This window comes from Sapajus apella, unplaced genomic scaffold (genome assembly GCF_009761245.1).
Source record: "Sapajus apella isolate SASKATOON/1434 unplaced genomic scaffold, GSC_monkey_1.0 scaffold41, whole genome shotgun sequence".
Lineage (NCBI taxonomy): Eukaryota > Metazoa > Chordata > Mammalia > Primates > Cebidae > Sapajus > Sapajus apella.
In genome coordinates this window covers 14,867,891-14,889,221 of record NW_022436981.1, presented here as the reverse complement: position 1 = coordinate 14,889,221, position 21,331 = coordinate 14,867,891, and the positions used below count along the sequence as shown (strand labels likewise).

General features: G+C 38.7%; 1 protein-coding gene across 1 annotated transcript in view; it reads right to left on the bottom strand.

The window, feature by feature from the left end:
• The window catches only part of PRIM2 (DNA primase subunit 2), a 329,319-nt gene that overhangs the window by 295,285 nt on the left and 12,703 nt on the right, over positions 1-21,331 (bottom strand). Inside the window, exon 5 of the mRNA XM_032299377.1 lies at positions 14,443-14,510. Coding sequence (XP_032155268.1) covers positions 14,443-14,510 — 68 coding nt within the window. The remainder of the gene's footprint in view (positions 1-14,442; positions 14,511-21,331) is intronic.

Here is a 21,331-nt window from a genome sequence, read left to right as displayed (position 1 = left end):
GAAAAAAAAAAAAAGAAACACCGAGAATGGGTTTCTAAGCCAAACTTATGGAAATGTCCCAGGAAGAAAATTGTTTAAGCTGATACATGACAGATGAGTCAGAATTAGATGAAATGGAGGGAAGAGTATCCAAGGTCAAGGGAAAAAAACATGTTTTCACAACTAAAGAAGTTCACATGGCTGGTCCATAGAGTTTACAGTTTAGTGGTAGGAGATGAGGCTCTGGAGGTAAACAGGGATCAGAGCTTGAGGTAACTTGTTAAGAATTTTGAACATTAACATTATATTAACAGGAAATTGCTAAAGAGTTGGGGGGGGACTGTAGTATAGACATCTGTAATCATATTTACACTCTTGCTTCAGCAAAGAATGGATTGGATAGGCCAGGCCCAGTGGCTCATGCCTGTAATCCAAGTAAGGTGGGCAGATCACGAAGTCAGGAGTTTGAGACCAGCCTGGCCATCATGGTGAAATCCTGTCTCTACTAAAAATACCAAAATGAACCGGGCATGGTGGCACAAGCCTGTAGTCCCACCTTCAGGAGGCTGAAGCAGAAGAATCGCTTGAATCCAAGAGGCAGACACTGCAGTGAGCCAAGATCGTGCCACTGCACTCTAGCCTGGATAAGCAAGACCCTGTCTCCAAAAAAAAAAAAAAAAAAAATGGGTTGGGTAAGTAATCACAGTAGCCCAAGTTAGAATAGTGACCATGAAACTGAAAGGAGATGGGCAGATTCTAGAGATATAAGGCATAGAAGTGACAACTACACTATTAATCTTAGCCAGGATAAAATCAACAGCACTCTATTATCCCTTATCCTATCACAAATACAATCCTCTAAAAGCTAAAAAATAACTAAATTTAAAGGAACCTCACCTTTCACCCCTTAAATTCAAACACAAAACATACTCATCATCAGGCTCTTCCAATAGCTGTCAGTTTAGCAACTATTTACACATATCCCAAACCTCCTCACAGTGCACGAAAAGAAGATTTGGACTCAAATCTGTGGTTATTCATTATATCCCTAACCTCCTCACACTGCACAGAAAGATTTGGACTCAAATCTGTGGTTACTCAAATCTGTTATTCTATAAAACTCTAGCATTTCAAGTTCTGTTAGCTTTTTAGTTTTATACTACTGACGTTCTTATTACTATACATATATTTGTAGCACATTTAAACAACTTAAGTGGGTACTGGGGATGAAATCCAGTGTTCTCCCTATATATCATCACTTGTAAATCTCATACAAAAGCTGGAATGGTGACCAATAATAATAGTAATAGTTAATATTCGTTGTGTACTTACTATATGCTGGACACTGTTACAAGTACCTTACAAAATTTACTAACTTTTTATTAAAGCCTCCCAAACGTAGGAGGTAATACTATTACATTCTCTATTTTGCAGATGAGGAAACCAAGTCAGAGAGGGAAAACAACCAGTAAATAGCAGCACTGGAATTCAACCCCAGGTGTTACAGCACCAGAGTCCGTGCTCTTCACCCACAAGCTATATGACCTTTTTGGAGAATCCCCGCTTAGACAGCATGTTCTCATCTTACTACCCATGATTTTGGTGCAGATCAAGGCAGGATTCATATATCTATGCCTCAGATCCCCTATCCTAACATCCTAGGTCTTGAATGCAAAACCCCAAACATTTTCTGTTACTCGGCCATTTATTTCTACTTGGATTAGAAGTAGTGAAGTTTTGGCCAGTCACAGTGGCTCACACGTTCAATCCTAACATTCTGGGAGGCCGAGGCAGACAGATCTCTTGAGCCCAGGAGTTTGAGATCAACCCAGGGAACATGGCAAAAACCATCTCTACCAAAAAAAAAAAAAGTAAAAAAATTAGCCAGGCATGGTGGCACATGCCTGTAGTCCCAGCTATTGGAGAGGCTGAGGTGGAATGATCACCTGAGACTAGGGAGGTGGAGGCTGCAGTAAGCCATGATTGCACCACTGCATTCCAGCCTGGGCAATAGAATGATACCCTGTCTCAAAAAAAAGTAATGCAGTTTCTGCCTTGGTTTCCCTAGTCTTAGCCTTAAATCAGCCACAGACACACTTGATCAGTCTATAAATAGTTTTCCGTCTTCACTCTGAGAAAAAGACAAGCCAGGGAGAATACAAAGGCTGGGTGCATGGATCCAAATTCTTGTTCAGTTATTGAACTATAAGATGTTCCTCCTGCTTCCTGACATTAACACTGACCCATACCTGTTGTCTGTTTCCTGCCACATCTCTTAGAGGTGGAAGAGGAAGATTTGGTCACCTATAAAGGGATCCTGGCAATACCTATTTGTCTGTTAAATATTCTGTTTTTTGTTTGTTTGTTTGTTTTTAAAAAAGTCTCACTGTCATCCAGGCTGGAGTGCAGTGGCACGATCTCAACTCGCTGCAACCCCTGCCTCTCGGGTTCAAGCAATTCTCCTGCCTCAGCCTCCCGAGTAGCTGGGACTACAGACGCCCGCCACGACATCCGACTAACTTTTGTATTTTTAGTAGAGATGGGATTTCACCATGTTGGTCAAGCTGGTCTCAAAACTCCTGAACTCAAGTGAACTACCCGCCTCGGCCTCCCAAAATGCTAGGATTACAGGCGTGAGCCACCGCTCTATGTTCTGACCATTTCTATGCATAGTATGAATGCGCATGCACAAGACTGCCTCTGCCCTTTTGTGCTGTCAGACTCACAGCAGGAAGGAAAAAGAGCCAGGACAAAAGTCAAAGACTCAAAGGACCAACAAAGGTATGAATAGAGAATCTAATGAGCTCAATAAAAAGTCCAAAGTTCAACTCCTAAACTTTGGGACTACTGAAATTCATAATGACATTGTATACACCGAGTCTCTGGTGCACAGCATTTGTGAATTATCTTGCCCTACCTTACACTGAAAGTATATAGTTAACTGCCGGTATTTGTTATTCCTTAAGTTTATGTCTTAATTTGACAAGTTGATTTTAAGTAATGAAAGCCATCTTTGAAAGTTCCATTTAGAATTGTGCAGATAATCAGCATCTGCCTCTAATCAAATGGTGATGATTAGCAAATTAAACCCTTTAATTAGCATTTTGCATAGTTTAGGCAAATTATGCTTCTTAGGTTTAAGAAGGTGAAACGGTGAATTTTGCAGTTAGAATCCCTTTAAACCTTTATTAATTATCTAATTTTATCACATACACAGTAAACATAAAGAAATACAAATTAGACTCAACTTCATTTGCTGAAACTTAGCACTTCTCAACATTTAGACTAATTCTGTCATTTGGAAGAAATTAACACAATACTCATAAGACAAAAATACTTAATTTCAGTTTTCTCCTTCAACTTCCTACAGGTCAACTTTACCCAAACCAGATTCAAATAGCATTTTTTAAAAAAGAGGGAAAATAAGGAAGGAAAGCATGGAATCCGGGAGAGAAGCAGCAAAGGAAGGAAGGGAAAAATGAGTTCCTTCCCCCTTTTGCCATTCGATACTGCTGAAGCCAAGGTTCATTTCACTAAGCATTCAATTATACAGTTTTAAAGAAAAGCACTCATAGAAAGGAAAGTAGCCTGTCAATCTTCTTTGTTAAAGGAAGAGAAAGAGTACAAAAAAGTAACAAAGCTGCCATTACAACACACCAAGCTAATTACTTTTCTCTATAGGAATTACATTCTCTCTCACACAGAATGATGGTGGCTTTTTTAAAAAAAAAACATTTCTTCTCTTAACCCACCTAAAACACTCCTATTAGCTAACAAAACAAAAGTAAGCAACTTAGCAGAAGTCAGGTTAACAAAATAGAAGAGTTTAAGGGATGGTGGAAGAAGAATATACCATTTCTAACATCTGTTAAACCCCAGTGTCTGATGAAGACAAGGTCTTGGAGACAGCCCCTCTGTTCTAGCAACTGCTTACAAAAAAAAAAAAAAAAAAGCAGTGAAATTCAAATATAGACTTTTCCTAAGACTACAGATAGTAACCTACTAAAAAGTTCAGATAAATCATCTCTTTATCCTGCTATAAATACCACCCAAACCAAAGATCTTCTCCTATGTATGTGTGCATGCGCACACACGTGTCTCAAGGGCAGTGGCAAATAAAAATAATCATGCCAAGGTTATTTTAAACAGGAGTAAGAAAATCTAATCCATTTTAAGTGGTATACAACAAACTAAATGAAAATGGGAGAGACAGAATTTTAAAAGTAAGTTATCCTTTCTCAACATAAACTGCAATCTATTTGTATGCAGATCCTATTACATCCCTGAACAAATCTCTATCTAGAGAAACCAAACAATAGCTCTGATGTACACTAATCAACCAAACAGTTCCAAAATTGTCTCTTTAAGTACTTACTCAAGTGGTGATACTGTAAATATAATTTACAGTGCTTTGTATCTACAGAAACTCAGAAAATATTAGCCGATTCAATGGCTGGAAAAATCCAAAGACTGCCTTTTTTTTTTTTTTTTTTTTTTTAAGCATTTCACCATGGGTCTCAGTTAGACAAGGAATTAAGAGTCTAAGTTAAAGCAGTTACAGCTTTGAAGGGATATGATACATATCCAACTGAAAATGCTAATTTCTCGTTACCCTTAAAATAGCAATAGAACTAAAACACAAATTTAAAAAATTAAAATTCTAGCTATATATGTGCTCCGCATCTAGTTTTATTCATTTACTATTTAGCAAATCCCTCTAACCACTTACTACTAAGCAGAAGGAAGAAACATACAAACACCTGAAAATCATGAACTTCAATTCATGACAGTATTTTTTTTCCCCTTCTCCACTGAATGGACTAGTTTAAGTATTATAGTACAGTGCTTTGGCTCCCCCAAATGACACTTCTAGAGCATAATAATTTTGCCACAGAAAAAAAAAGCGTACCAAATACAACTGGGTTTCTTCTAGCCCATTTTCATTGGAAGAAATCTGTCAAGTACAAGATCCAGTTTTAGTATCATCACCCTTCATTTACCCCACTCTAATCAAAGGAAAACATTATATATTCGACCAAGAGTAAAGCCTGCGTCTTAGAAGATATCAAGAAAAGTGAGAACTTTAAATAAAAATACCCAAACGTGAATTACATATTTATCACAAAAAAACAGTTCCAAGATTACAACTAACCAAACCTACAGAAACCAAAAAGTTCTAACTTGAGAAATAAGTCACTGCTAATAAATTTGTTTAATTGTAAACATTCAATACAACTTCTAGAATTAAAAGTATTAGAATCACTTCACTTTTATGTACATAACCAAAGTACTTAATAAGATAGCTAACCTTTAATGAGTATTTACTATGTGCCTGCCAAGCCCTATGAAATTTACATAGATGATTCCGTTCAATTTCACAACAAGTCTATTAAGGAGATACTATAATTTTCCTCATTTTATAGAAGAAAATGAGGCACTGAAAGGTTCAGTAACTTATATAGGGTCATGAGAAATCTACTGTAAGATTAATTTTCCCAGATCTTCTCATTCATCCTCTCCCCCTTAGCAAGCTTCATTTTCACAGCTGCAAATACTATTTTCTGTGGTATTGTAATTATATACTTTCAACCACAATCTCCTGAACTCAGCCTAACATTTTGAACTGCCCACTGTCTATCTCCAGTGGCCCATAGTGCTCACAAGCAATATTTTCACATCAAATGTAGTATCCTAACCCAAAAACATACTTCTTTTTTTATATTCACTACCATTACTAACATTACACTAATCTTGCCCTCTATATCAGATGGCTTGGAGTCATCCTCACTGCACATTCCATCAGCCATCCAGTCTTCAGGCTATTTCCCCAATGTCTACCACATCTGCCCACTTCTTTCCATTCTCACAGCTACTGCTATAGTTCAGACCCTCATTCAGTCTTTCATTTGGTCATTCACTATTCACTCAACATATAATTCTCTTTATCATTAACCTGGACACTGGCAATATCCTAAGAAGACTCGGACGTCTCAACATTCAACAAGTTGAGCATCTCAAAACTGAAAATACAGAATCTAAAGTGCTCCAAAATCTAAAACTTTTTGAGCATCAACATGATACACAGATTAAATACTCACTGGAGCATTTTGGATTTTCAGATGCTCAACCAGTAAGTATATAAGACAAACTTTCCAAAATCTGAAGGAAAAAAAAAAAATCAAAATCCACAACACATCTGATCCCAATCATTTTAGATAAGGGAAACTCAACCGGTAATTAATTACTTATGTTTCAACTTGGGTCTCCACTCCCCATTCCTTTATTTACTCAGCTATCGAAGTTCTCTTCATCGTACTAGATCATAACTTGTCACCCTGATCCTCAAAAACCTTCCACAATTCCCTCCTGCCCTCCTATCTTGCTAGTCTCATCTTCCATTCTTTCCCATAATCACAAACATGTCATAAAAAATGTAAAACCAGAATCAAGATCAATGTGGAAAATACATGAGCACATTTCCTTGAAATAAAAAAAAGATGGTATCATTAAAGTAATGTTAAGTAAACGAAGTATATGGCATCTAGGAAACATCCACAAAAGTAGGGGTTATACTATGGTTAGAAAAAAATCAGATGATGGGCCTCTGTCTATGCTCAAGCTGTAAAGAGAAGAAAGAACCATGCAGCACTGAGGAACTGTTGCACTAAGGCTGCTGTTGCTGGAAAACAAAAGGAACCAAAGCTCATCTATCACCAGCTAATCCTCAGAAAAGAGCTCTAGCAGCCACTGAGCCTTCTCAAAGAAGCAAGGGAGGCCAGGCATGGTGGCTCATGCCAGTACTCCCAGCACTTTGGGAGGCTGAGGTGGACGGATAACAAGGTCAGGAGATCGAGACCATCCCGGCTAACATGGTGAAACCCTCTCTGTACTAAAAATACAAAAATTAACTAGGTGGGGTGGCACATGCCTATACTCCCAGCTACACGGGAGGCTGAGGCACAAGAAATGCTTGAACTCGGAAGGCAGAGGTTGCAGTGAGCCAAGATCGCGCCACTGCACTCCAGCCTGGCGACAGAGTGAGACTCCGTCTTTTAAAAAAAAAAAAAAAAAGAAGCAAGGGAAAGAGATCACCCTGACTCACTTATCTCATTCCAAACCACCCCTATGCTTCCCGTGAGGTTTATTTATCTTCAAAGCCTGAGGATTTCAAGGTAAACTTCAGCGGTCCCTTAATCCAAAGGCAACGTTCTCTCAGTGATTTGATACCTGAAATTTCTCTATGGTTTTCTTTACATTAACATCATCAAAATGTAAATAAATAAATTTAATTTTGAAAAATTAGAATTCCTTTTATGATTAGATTCCTCAAGTCTGGCTATTTTGGGTCCTAATCATGAATGGATGATTTCCAGGATTCTACAAAGTGATCCAAAGACCAGAAACCTCACTATATGAACAGCACAAGCTTGGGAAAAAGGCACCTTCACTATGTGCTCTATGAAGATCACTCCAAGGGAAACAGAAAGAACTGAATATGCCACCAAAAAATCTGTAAGCAGTCAGTCTTAATCCTTACTATCTGATAGTCAGTTTGCCCTATTTCATAGGGATTCTGGGAAGCTCTGCATTCACAAGACATGAAGACCTCTGAACTCTGTTTTTGAAGGGGACTAAGAAGTATTATTACTTTCACTTTGGACTCTTTCCTTCATCTCCTTTGCTAATAAGTTCTTAAGGGTAGTGAAAGTAAGTTACATTGAAGATTTAGTTTAGGAAGTTTTTTTTTTTTTTTTTACAAAAAATAGGAAAAGATCCAGATATGACCTTAGTTATGAAAACAGTGTGACTGCAATGATAGTTACTTTAGTGTTAGTGTGGTAAAACATATGTTTTTTTAAAAAATGTTAAAAAAGTGAACTGTAAGCCAAAACTACTTTAAATCTTCCAAAAAGAAAAAATTAAGAAATATGCTACAGTCAGTGCTAATAATACTACAGGGAAGAACTTAACAGAATCATAACTTGAGAATCTGCAAAGCAAAGGAACACGCCTTGGGGGAACTAGTGGTTAACAACATGATCTGACCCGATGCATCTTTAAATATTTTAATACTTAAAATATGTTGCAATACTCACGTTACTATCCAAAAATAAAATTCAGAGATGATCTACTTACAATTTTTTTAAATCAATAGCATTCCATAACTAAAATATTTAAAAATTTAAAACAAAATAGTGGCATAATTGATCAGACACAGTGCGCGAGAATACATGATCAAGTAGTTAGACACCACACCCATTAGTAAAAACATCAAGAATAACCCACCTACCAGTGCAGACTGACATAGTGTATGCACTGGTCTTTCAAATACCACATCAGTGATGTACTTTGCCAAAAAAGCAAACTCAGAAACATTCAGAACGAAACAATTATCTTCCTCAATTCACAGGATAGTTGCAGTACAGGAACAATGAAGGTATAGCAAAAACATAGAGGAAAAAATATTTTGTCTTGATTTATAGAACAGTGTTTAGTTCTAGATTCAGATAATTAGAAACAATATAGTTGTTTTGGTTTCTGGAGTTTTGTTGTTGTTGTTGTTCACATGAATATAAAAAGTCAAGAAGGATGTGGGAAAATCCATAGTCATACAGAACTATTCAGTGCACTGAAGGTGCACCAGCATCCTCATCTCCTGTCTACTAAACACCAGTTGTACTTGCCAATCATTGCTACAAACACCAAAAATACCACAAGGATGCCCAGAATATCTAGCAGGGATGACGACAGCCCCTATAGTCCAGAACTACTTGGACTGAACCAAGCCATCCTTGTGAAAGGTTCAGTTTGAAACAGTGGCTTTCCTCTATGACATCTCTCTTGTGAGAGAGCAAAAAAACCAACTCAAGTCCATAAATTTTCTTTTCCCGACGTATTAAAATAATGACTCCCAGCCAGGCGCGGTGGCTCACGCCTATAATCCCAGCACTTTGGGAGGCTGACGTGGGTGGATCACAAGGTCAAGAGATCGAGACCATCCTGGTCAACATGGTGAAACCCCGTCTCTACTAAACATACAAAAAAAAAAAATTAGCTGAGCACGGTGGCATGCACCTGTAATCTCAGCTACTCGGGAGACTGAGGCAGGAGAATTGCTTGAACCTAGGAGGAGGAGGTTGCAGTGAGCCGAGATCGCGCCATTGCACTCCAGCCTGGGTAACAAGAGCGAAACTCTGTCTCAAAAAACTAAATAAATAAATAAATATAAATAAATAAATAAACAATGACTCCCACTTCAAATACAAATTCTACTGCCTGATACATTTAATTCAAATTTTTAAAAATATATTTTCAATCTACTGCCTGGATTTTGATTTACACTGATCTTGGAATATTACGAGACAATTGTTGAACATGAACTACAATATATAATGTGATCTGAAACATGTTTTTAAAAAGATAAATAAAAGGTAGCAGAGAAGAAAAACAAAAAAGGGCATAGAAAAACCATGGGCTAAAAAACAAACTCAACAACCTAAGTTGTGTGAATATAATGTTTTTCCTAAAGATGGTACACATATTATATTGAGAAAACTACTAATGGTATATTTAATATATTTAGTTTCCATTCCTGCCAACAACTGTCAGCTAAAATGAAACATCTCAGTAAAATTACAGTTAATGCTTTAATTTCCTACATTAATATAAATCTCTTAAGTCACACCTGTGTTTGTATAACACTTTTGATGGGCCTTGTCACCTTAAATGTCAGCATCTATTCCACTTCATTTCAGTAGTTAAGGTGTGAAGAAATCTACTCATATATTTAGTAACATGCTTTGTGACTTATACATCTCTAAATATATAGAAGTCTGATTTTAAGGAAAGTTATTTAACCTCTTTGAGCTTCAGTTTCCGCGTGAAGCTGTTGTGAGGATTAATTACATAAACTTGGCTGTTCACAGTTACTCACACCTGTAATTCCAGCACTATGGGAAGCCAAGGTGCAAGGGCCACTTGAGTCCAGAAGTTCAAGACCTCACTTGAGGCCAGAAGTTCAAGACCAGCCTAGGCAGCACAGAAAGAACTTATTTCTATAAAAGAGACAAAAACAAGAAAAGAAAAAGAAAAAGAAAAAATTAATTAGCCAGGCATGGTGGCATGCACCTGTAGTCCCAGCTACTGGAACTGAGGTGGGAGGACCCTTGAGCCCAAGAGTTCACGGCTGCAGTGAGCTGTGATCATGCCATTGCACTCCAGCCTAGGCGACAGAGCGAGACTGTCTCTACTAAAGAAAAAGAAGAAGTTAAATGTATACAATCCATGTAAAGCATTTACCAAAGTGCCTGACACTCAATAAACCCATTACAAATGTTAGCTGTTAGTGATAATCTCTCCTTAGCCTCCTTACATCACTAGACAGATCTAAATCTTAGTAAGTCCATTACTTATATAACATTCAGTAAATATTCCTTCTTTAGAAAACGAGGACCCCATGCAAGTCTGGAAACAGTGCTGTGGGTTTTCTAATATTCACATAGAAGCCTTATTCCTTGGACCAACTAAAGGGAACTGGAATATATTTGGTAATATATTCCAGGTAACATATTCCAAGGTAACATAAGAATTCTCTTGGAATGGAGGGAGCACACTTTGATCACGGATGAACAGGAAGCAAAGCCAGACAGGAGGCAGCTATCAATAGCTGAAGTATGGCACAAGGTATTTCAAAGTCATGGAGATAAGCAACCAGAAACAGGTAGAGAATAAATGGAGACAAGTCCAGAATAGGGGTATTAACTGTGCTGTTGCCCTACGTATGCCTTCAGAAGGGTGGGGAGTAGCAGAAGAGATATATTCATGGGGACTGGGCCAAACAGATTTGTTACACAACTACTTCCTTCTACTTTTGTAACTCATATTAAGCCACTCAAAGACTAAGAACACAAAATGGTTATCTTTACAACTACATTAACCCTCCAAATCCCTGGTTCTTATTCTCATCCAAAAGACCTAAGATACTGCAGTCTGACCTAGCCTCTGAACGACTATGACACAAGACTTCAGCCAAAAAGAATTAAATTTTCAGGGAACTTCGAGGCAAGAGGGAAAGGTTATATTCTTTATGGAATTTTCTTTTTAAAATGTATATATTTAAAAGCTCAGTATCTTTTTTTCAGAACACCTTCAAAAAACATCAGTAACACTGTCAAAAGGCTCTAGTAGAACTATAGCAACTCCATCTTGAATAGAAGCTGAATAAAATGAGGCTCAGACTTGATGGGCTACATTCCCAGGAGCTCAGGCATTCTCAGACACAGGATGAGAGGAGTTGGCAAGACTGGTTATGACAAGCCACAGGTCCTAAAGATCCTGCTGATAAAACGGGATGCATTAAAGAAGTCAGCCAAAACCCACAAAAACAAAGATGGCCATGAAAGTGACCTCTGGTCGTCCTTACTGCTCACTATATGCTAACTGTAATGTGTTAACATGCTAAAGAATACTCCCACCAGCACTAGTACAGTTTATAAATGCCCTGGCAACATCCAAAAATTACCCTATATAGTCTAAAAAGGGGAGGAACCCAGAGTTCTGGGAATTGTCCATCCCTTCCCTGGAAAACTCATGAATAATCTACCTCTTGTTTAGCCTATGATCGAGAAATAACCATAAAAACAGCCAACCAGCAAGCAGTCTATGGGTCTACTCTGCCTACACAGTCGCCATTCTTTTGTTTCTTTACTTTTTTAATGAACTTGCTTCCACTTTACTCTATGGACTCACCCCGACTTCCTTCTTGCATGAGATCCAAGAACCCTGTCTTGGCATCTGGATTGGAACCACTTTCAGGAAACCATACTTTATAATGTAAAATTACAGAGAATATTTAACACTAGAAATGATATTTAGTATAATTAATTTCATTGTTTGAGGATCTAAATATACATGTCTGCGTATATACATACATATATAAGTGTATATATAGGTCGGACATGGTGGTTCACACCTATAGTCCTAGATCTTTAGGGAGCTGAAGTGGATAGATCTCTTGAAGCCAGGAGTTTGAGACCAGCCTGGCCAAAATGGTGAAACCCCATCTCTACTAAAAATACAAAAATCAACCAGGCATGGTAGCACACAGCACATGCCTACAATTCCAGCTACTAGGGAGTGTGAGGCAGGAGAATCTCTTGAACCCGGGAGGCGGAGGTTGCAGTGAGCCAAGATCATGTCACTGTACTTGAGCCTGGGAGACAGAGTGAAACCCTGTCTTAAAAAAAAAAAAAAAATTGGGCCAGGCACGGTGGCTCACGCCTGTAATCCCAGCACTTTGGGAGGCCGAGGCGGGTGGATCACGAGGTCAAGAGATCAGACCATCCTGGTCAACATGGTGAAACACCGTCTCTACTAAAACTACAAAAAATTAGCTGGGCATGGTGGCACGTGCCTGTAATCCCAGCTACTCAGGAGGCTGAGGCAGGAGAATTGCCCGAACCCAGGAGCCGGAGGCTGCGGTGAGCCAAGATCGCGCCATTGCACTCCAGCTTGGGTAACAAGAGCGAAACTCTGTCAAAAAAAAAAAAAAAATACAATTAAAATATATATATATATATATCATTCATTATAAAACAATTAGGACATAGCTCTGTGTGGGGGAAACTTTAGCTAATTTAAAGACATACTTTCTTTTTCAAGGGTAAAAGTTGTAGGCATGAAAGGCCATGATGAACAATGAGAATATAAAGAGTTCTATACTGAAAAGCTGTATGAAAACTTTAAAAAAGAGAAATGACTTTCACAAGTCATTTTGGAAATTTCTGCATATGTTAATTTTAGCCTTCAAGGGTAATTAAGCTTGAAATTTCACATTTTGCCATAGCATCTCTAGGTTTAAACCATATTATCATGAGCAGAATCTAATTTTGTAGGTTGATTAGAAAAATCCAAATTCTGTGAACTCTAAAATATTGCCACTAAGACCATCTGCCATGCAGTATTTTTTTTACAATATGCATAAATGGTTAGGCCTCAACTAACTAGAAAACTGAAACTTGTCTCTATTCTCCAAATATAAAATGTATCAATATTTTACTATAACTGCCCAATAAATATATATAAAATAATACAAGACTGGCTTCTATAATTTTTTGATGCCAAAAACTACTATGAGAACAAAAGTATTATACTTGAAGTGTTTACTTATAAAGCGGAAGCCCTATGTTAATGCCTTCATTTAAATCATTTTGAAAGAAGGTAAAAAGGCATACAATTGTAACAGAAATACACAGTTCTCTTTCTAAATCATAAACTTCCCAAGAAACAGAATAACAGTTTACAAAGCAACATAATCTCTCAAATCCAATTCAATAGAAGAGTTCATTTCATATATAACAAATACCTATTATCTAATATTTAATCTTGAAAAAAAATAAGTACTCAATTTTACTATACTTATCTTAAAGATGTCTAGTGTTCATGAAACGGAAATGAGACAAATATTTTGAATTCAGCCAGTATTTTTTCTAGACATTAAACATTCACTCAACACTCAGAGAGTAGCCTCCTTGGGACTGTCAATCTTGCCTATGTTTTATGTTCACAGCCTTGGAACATAAAACAATTTATTTCCCTATTCAGAAGCTATGTTTGACCCTTGACAAAGACTGTCTCCTTGACCTAACTCCAGCCAAGCACCCGAAACCTCTTCATGATAGGGCCTGCTAATTCAGTCTCAGAATCCTACTAAGTTTACAGAAAATCACTTACCCTTAGTCTGACCATCTTCAATATCTTATGATCCTAGACTGCCTTCAGCAAAATTCCTTAGGTCAGTTTACTACCTCTTAATACTTTTCCATCCACCCTGACCCCTGCCCCAAATGCCCACTTAACCTATCATATTGCAACTTGACCGTATCTCTCTTCCCTACTACAAAACCACATTATAGTAGCCGCCCACCGCTTGAATAAAGTCTTCCTTACGGCCATGCATGGCATACGCATATTTTACATAATAAAAATGGAGTAGACCATGATAATGAATACACATTCCAAACAAACTATGACAACCGACACTATACCAATAAACGATAAAAACAATACAGCAAAGGGCAAAATGATCAAAAAACTATGATTATTTAAAGCCACCTTGCAATATCTCAGAAATAATGACAGAATACCAAAAGTATTTTAAAATTCTATACACCTAAAACTATTAAATCAATGTAAACTCAATGTTGCAATGTTAACTGGAGAAAAGCCTCCAAAAGCTCCTAATAAATTCATAACTGACATTTTCAATAACAAATGACAAATTAAACTTGAATTCATCTTCACTGCAAAGTAGTTACCAAGCAAGAATGACATGAAATAATTTCTAAGATAAAAGAAATTAAGGCTTTAAACTAAAAGGGATGAAAAACACATATTAAATGTCAGGCTCAGGCTAAGAAAAGCTACTTTTAAAGAAACAAAAGTAATTCAAAGTTTTATGCTTACCTGTTTTCAATGAGACAGGCAATGACGTAACCAGCTTCACCTGCCCTCGCCTAACAGCCCTCAGGACCCTGAACATAAATGGCATTGAACACTAAGTCTTTTTAATATGAGGTAGAGTTATCATTTGTGACACACACAATATTCTTTCACATCCTTAAGAATGCTCATTTTCACTGTCCCTGCCATTCAGTGCTATTCTAATGAAAAGCATCCTGCCATTAGATCCACTAGTATTGCCAAGCCAATAAAAACTATTTTTTGACTGTCTTAAGGAGGCTTTAAAAAACATCCAAGTAAATTATAAGCTGCTCTCAGATTCTGGACTGCAACAGCACAGAAACCCTTTGTCTGTAAGGCTGACAGCTGCCAAAGCCTGACCTTTCCTTAACTGGCCAACTGAAGAAACATTAATAGAATCTGTTTAACCTTACCCATTCACCTTTAATATGACCAAGGTTAAGTCAATCACTCAGCAACAAGAGATGCAAAATGGTCCCCATGGACAGCCAATATTTATTCACTGAAACTTCTTAGAAATTTCAGATTTAAAATCCAATTTATTTACATATAGGTCAAAGAATGAAAAATATCAGTGTTTCCTTTTTGAACACTTCATATTAAGGCTTTCTATTCTATGTCGTAAGGATTCAGAATCTACCACCCACCAGAAACCCAGTACAGACTAAAAAAGGATCAATGCACTGCCCAAGTCAGAAATAGAACACCAGACATTAATTATCCCTTTTTAGGTACATATTTCTCCACTGAAGGACACATAATACAACTAAGGTATAACACTGCATCTCCTCCTAAGGTAAAAATGTATTTATTTTACAGAAGTAGGTAACATAAAAGCAATTGCAGCATTAAGCAAACTGAAAAGACAGAGAAATGCAGACAAACACAACACACAAGCACTTTAAGTCCAGGTTGACTCTAAGACAGGTGTGCCAACAATCCAGCTTCTGTGACAAACCAAGATGGCCCCGAGGCTGCCCACTCCCTACTGTTTCCTTCCACCTCAACTTAGGCAGCAGCACCTGACTTTGGCAGCAAGTCACACATTAGACACCACCTCATGCAACAAATGCTAATAACTTCCCCAAACCTTACTTTGTCATGAGTCTAAAAGGATCACGATATCTGACTAGGTTTAATAGTTTTCAAATGCAAACTATGTATTGCAACCAAAGTGAAGACAGTATGCATGCTCCAATTGATGAAATGGTAAGAGTTGGGAAAGCCTACAATGAAATGGGAAGACCTTACAGAGACCAGTGAAAGCTAATCAACAGCACCTGATTCAAGTGCCTTAATACCAGTATCAGATGCCATGGGAGAGTCCACGAAAAAGAGGGGAAAAGGTCTCTACCAGGAAAGTGATTGCAGACTATCATAGGAACGGTTACTCTGCCAAATGCTCTGCAATACTTTGTAACTCCATCTTCCATGAATCCCCATCAGCCACAAATACTTGATCAAGCTTTACATTCTACCTTTTATATTTCAAAAACATAAGGCATAATGTTTACTATACACTAACCTCCACCCACGTTCTGATAAATACCCTAGGAGGACTACCTCACCATCCCATTCCCCATTAAGAACCACTGAACTAGAAAAACCTGTAATCCCAGCACTTTGGGAGGCCGAGGCAGGTGGATCACGAGGTCAAGAGATCGAGACCATCCTGGTCAACATGGTGAAACCCCGTCTCTACTAAAAATACAAAACATTAGCTGGGCATGGTGACGCGTGCCTGTAATCCCAGCTACTCAGGAGGCTGAAGCAGGAGAATTGCCTGAACCCAGGAGGTGGAGGTTGCGGTGAGCTGAGATCGCGCCATTGCACTCCAGCCTGGGTAACAAGAGTGAAACTCCGTCTCAAAAAAGAAAAAAAAAGAGAAACACCAAAACAGTTACACAAGAAGCCAAAGTCACTGTTCCCTTTAGAAGCTGTGTAAGACCACCCCGGGATGTATAAATAGGGATATTAATCATCCTTCAGCCAATCTTTCAAGTGCATCCATATTTCTGCATCTCACTTTAATGTACAGGTTTATTATAATGCACCTCAAATGATCTGCTGAGTCAAATAGGATATAAATTCATAAATAAATAAAATATGGCAAACAGACGAGAAGCAACTAGAGTGATTTTAAACACCAATACGCTTGTTAAACCTATGCATACATTTCCCATAAAATCCTCTTTCCTAAAACAAAAAGACTCAAAACCAGTATTTTTTTTAATTGCAGTAAAAACATATCAATCTAATTGACTCCAAACTTCTTCACAATACAGGCATGTGCTGCTTCTGTATCATCTGCAATATTACTACCTAGTATATATCCCATGCACAGTACTAAGCACTCTATACACACTACCTCATTTAAACAGTACAAATCTGTGAAGTGGAAATCATTATTCTCCTCTTATTTCTTTGCGAGACACAGTCTTGCTGTGTAGCACCGGGTGGAGTGCAGTGGCATGATCATAGTTCACTGTAGCCTCTAATACCTGGGCTGAAGTAATCATCCCACCTTAGCCTCCCAAGTAGCTGGGATTACAGTTGTGCACCACCATACCCAGCTATTCTTTTTACTTTTTTGGTGGAAATGAAAAACAATATGGAAGTTCCTCAAAAAATTAAAAATAGAACCATCATATGTTCCAGAAAAATCCCATCACTGGGTATGTATCCAAAGGAAATGAAATCAGCATGTCAAAGACATCTGCACACCATGTTTACTGCAGCACTACTCACAATAGCCAAGATATGGAATCAACCTAAGTGTCCATCCATGGATAAATGGATTTTTTAATGTGATATATATATACACAATGGAATAATATTCAGTCATGAAAAAGATGAAAATCCTGCCACTTGCAACACTATGAATGAAACAGGGATATTACGTTAAGTAAAAAAAGCCAGGCACAGATAGACAAATAGGTCATGATCTCACTCCTATGTGGAATCTAAAAAAAAACTGATCTCATAGAAATACTAAAATAGTGATTACTAGAGGCTGGGGTGGTTAGGAAGGAAAAGGGGTTAGGGAGATGTCGTTCAAAGGATGCATAATCACACTTGGGAGGCCGGGCGCGGTGGCTCAAGCCTGTAATCCCAGCACTTTGGGAGGCCGAGGCGGGTGGATCACAATGTCAAGAGATCGAGACCATCCTGGTCAACATGGTGAAACCCCGTCTCTACTAAAACTACAAAAAATTAGCTGGGCATGGTGGTGCGTGCCTGTAATCCCAGCTACTCAGGAGGCTGAGGCAGGAGAATTGCCTGAACCCAGGAGGCAGAGGTTGCGGTGAGCCGAGATCGCGCCATTGCACTCCAGCCTGGGTAACGAGGGCGAAACTCCGTCTCAAAAAAAAAACAAAACAAAACAAAAAATAATCACACTTGGGAGTATTAAGGTCAGGAGATCCATTGTACAACATGATGACTACAGTTAATGACAACAAATTACATTGTTGAAAAATGATAAGAGAATGGATATTAAGTAGTCTCATCACAAAAATAATAACTATGATGATGTAATACATTTGTTAATTAGCTACATGTAATCATTCCACAATGTATACTTCAAAACATTATATTTTATACAATAAGTACATACAATTTTATATGTCAATTTTTAAAATAAATTTAAAGAAAATTAAACACAGCAGGGAAAAATAAATAAATAGAAAATTTGCGAGGGACGATCCAAGATGGCCGTTTAGGAACAGCTCAGGATTGCAGCTCCCAGTGAAAGCACAGAGGGGACATGGATGAATCTGGAAACCATCATTCTCAGCAAACTGACAGAAAAGCAGAAGATCAAACACCGCATATTCTCACTCATAGGTGGGTGTTGAACAATGAGAACACATGGACACAGGGAGGGGAGAGCTACACACTGGGGTCAGTTGGGGGGAAATAGGGGAGGGAGGGGGGGGGGGGGGGAGCTGGGGAGAGATAGCAAGGGGAGAGATACCAGATGTAGGTGATGGGGAGGAAGGCAGCAAATCACACTGCCACGTTGTGTACCTATGCAACAATCTTGCATGTTCTTCACATGTACCCCAAAACCTAAAATGCAATAAAATAAATAAATGGGAAAAAAAAAAAAAGAAAATTTGCAAAACAGTTGAAGAAAGTTCTCAGAAAATTAAATGAAAAGACTGAATGTCAGGACAGAAAAGAAAATAAGAGTACGAATCCAGAAGATATAAATTCCAACTAACAAAAGATTATAAAGAGAGAACATAGGGCCCGGCGCGGTGGCTTACGCCTGTAATCCCAGCACTTTGGGAGGCCGAGGCGGGTGGATCACGAGGTCAAGAGATCAAGACCATCCCGGTCAACATGGTGAAACCCCGTCTCTACTAAAAACACAAAAAATTAGCTGGGCATGGTGGTGCGTGCCTGTAATCCCAGCTACTCAGGAGGCTGAGGCAGGAGAATTGCCTGAACCCAGGAGGCGGAGGTTGCGGTGAGCCGAGATCGCACCATTGCACTCCAGCCTGGGTAACATGAGTGAAACTCCGTCTCAAAAAAAAAAAGAAAAAAAAAAAAACAAATTAAGTACTGATACATTCTACAGCATGGATGAAACTCAAAAATATTATGCTAAGTAAAAGAAGCCAACCACAAAAGACCACATATTGTATGACTCCATTTAAATGAAATGTTCAGAATAGACAAATCCAGACACAGAAAGCAGGTTAGTGGCTGCCAAGAGTTGAGAGAGGGAGAATAGGAAGTGATCATAAATGAGTATGAGGTTTCATTTTTCAGGTGATGAAAATGTCCTAAAATTATTTAGCGGTGTTAGTTATACAATCTGTAATTACGCTAAAAACCAATGAATTATACATTGTAAAAAAAAGTGCATGTCAAGATTTGTGAATTCTAGCTCAATAAATCTATTATTTAAAAAAACTACATGTGGCTGGGTGCTGTGCCTGTAATCCCAGCATTTTGGGGGGCCGAAGTGGGTGGATCACAAGGTCAGGAGTTTGAGACCAGCCTGGCCAACATGGTGAAACCCCATCTCTAATAAAGACATAAAAAATTAGTCAGGCTGGTGGCGCGCACCTATAATCCCAGCTACTCAGGAGGCCGAGGCGGGAGAATCGCTTGAACCTGGCAGGTGGAGGTTGCAGTGAGCCAAGATCGCACCATTGCACTCCAGCCTGGGCGACAGAGTGAGACTCCGTCTCAAAAAACAAACAAACAAACAAAAACAATGAACAGGGATCTCTAACTCTCAAGCCACAATACCAGTACCAGTTGATGATCTGTTAGGAACTGGGCTGCACAGGAGGTGAGCAGCGAGTGAGCATTACCATCTGAGCTCCATTTCCTGTAAGATTAGTAGAGGCGTTAAATTCTTATGGGAGTGTAAACCCTACTGTGAACTGCACATGTGAGGTATCTAGGATGTGCACTCCTTATGAGAATCTAATGCCTATCTGAGCTGGAACAGTATATCCCAAAACCATCCACAACCCTCCCCATCCCCCCACCTCAGTCCGTGGAAAAACTGTCTTCCATGAAGCAAGTCCCTGGTATCAAAAAGGTTGGAGACAGCTGCTCTAGAATAAATAACAGACCTTCTCAAGGACACCTCTCTCTATGACCTACTAAAAATCAGCAATGTCAACAAAAGCAAAAAAATAAACTATTTCTAATACGAAAGGATAAATTAACTATAATTGATAATTGCAATAATGGACTTCGCCAAGGATCAAAGTCAAAAGCAAAGTGGAAGATTCAATGGGTTTGGTTCAGATGGTACCATGCATGACATTTGTCTACGCAAAGGTAGATGCGACTTAGAAACCTCATGAAGTGCCAGGTGTGGTGGCCCGTGCCTGTAATCCCAGCACTGGGAGGCTGAGGCGGGTAGATCACCTGAGGTGAGGAGTTTGAGACCACCCTGACCAAGATGGTGAAACCTCGTATCTACTAAAAATACAAAAATCAGCTGGACGTGATGGTGGGCGCCAGTAATCCCAGCTACTTGGGAGGTTGAGGCAGGAGAATCACTAGAATCCAGGAGGGGGAGGTTGCAATGGCAAGATCACGCCATTGCACTCCAGCCTGGTAGACAGAGTGAGACTCCGTGTCAAAAAAGAAAAAAAAAAGGAAACCTCATGAAGTAAAGAAACTATAGAAAGTGCCTTCCTAGCATATATTCGACACTAAACATCTACGAAATGTTTGTTCACTTTCCTTTGCAGTTTCTTTTCTCTAACTCATGTACTCCAGTGTTCCTCGCTATAGTGACTATGTCTTCTACTTGTCAGACAGGACAATGTCTTTCACCTATTGCAACTTCCACTTCTTTATTTTATTTGGCTTCAAGCCACACATTCCAACAACAAGATAGAGTCTCAGCCAGTCCTACTACCACCTGACTGCTCTAAAACTTCCAGAGCAGAATTTTTCTACATTTTCATTGTGGCATGTATCTACCTAAAAGACATATATTCTAGATCAGGTGCAGTGGCTCATGCCTGTAATCCCAGCACTTTGGGAGGCCAAGGTGGTGGATCACCTGAGTTCAGGGGTTCAAGACCAGCCTGGCCAACACGGTGAAACCCCGTCTCTACTAAAAACACAAAAATTAGCCGGGCATGGTGGTGTGCACCTGTAGTCCCAGCTACTCAGGAGGCTAGGGTAGAATTGCTTGAACTTGGGAGGCAGAGGTTGCAGTAAGCTGAGATCGCACCACTGCACTCCAGCCTGAGCAACAGAGCGAGACTCCTCAAAAAAAAAAAAAAAAAAAGAATTCTATTTCCAATACTTACCCATTAAATGAGTCCCAAAGATCTCTTTTTTATATAATTACAATATGTAAATCATTTAGACTTATCGGCAAAAT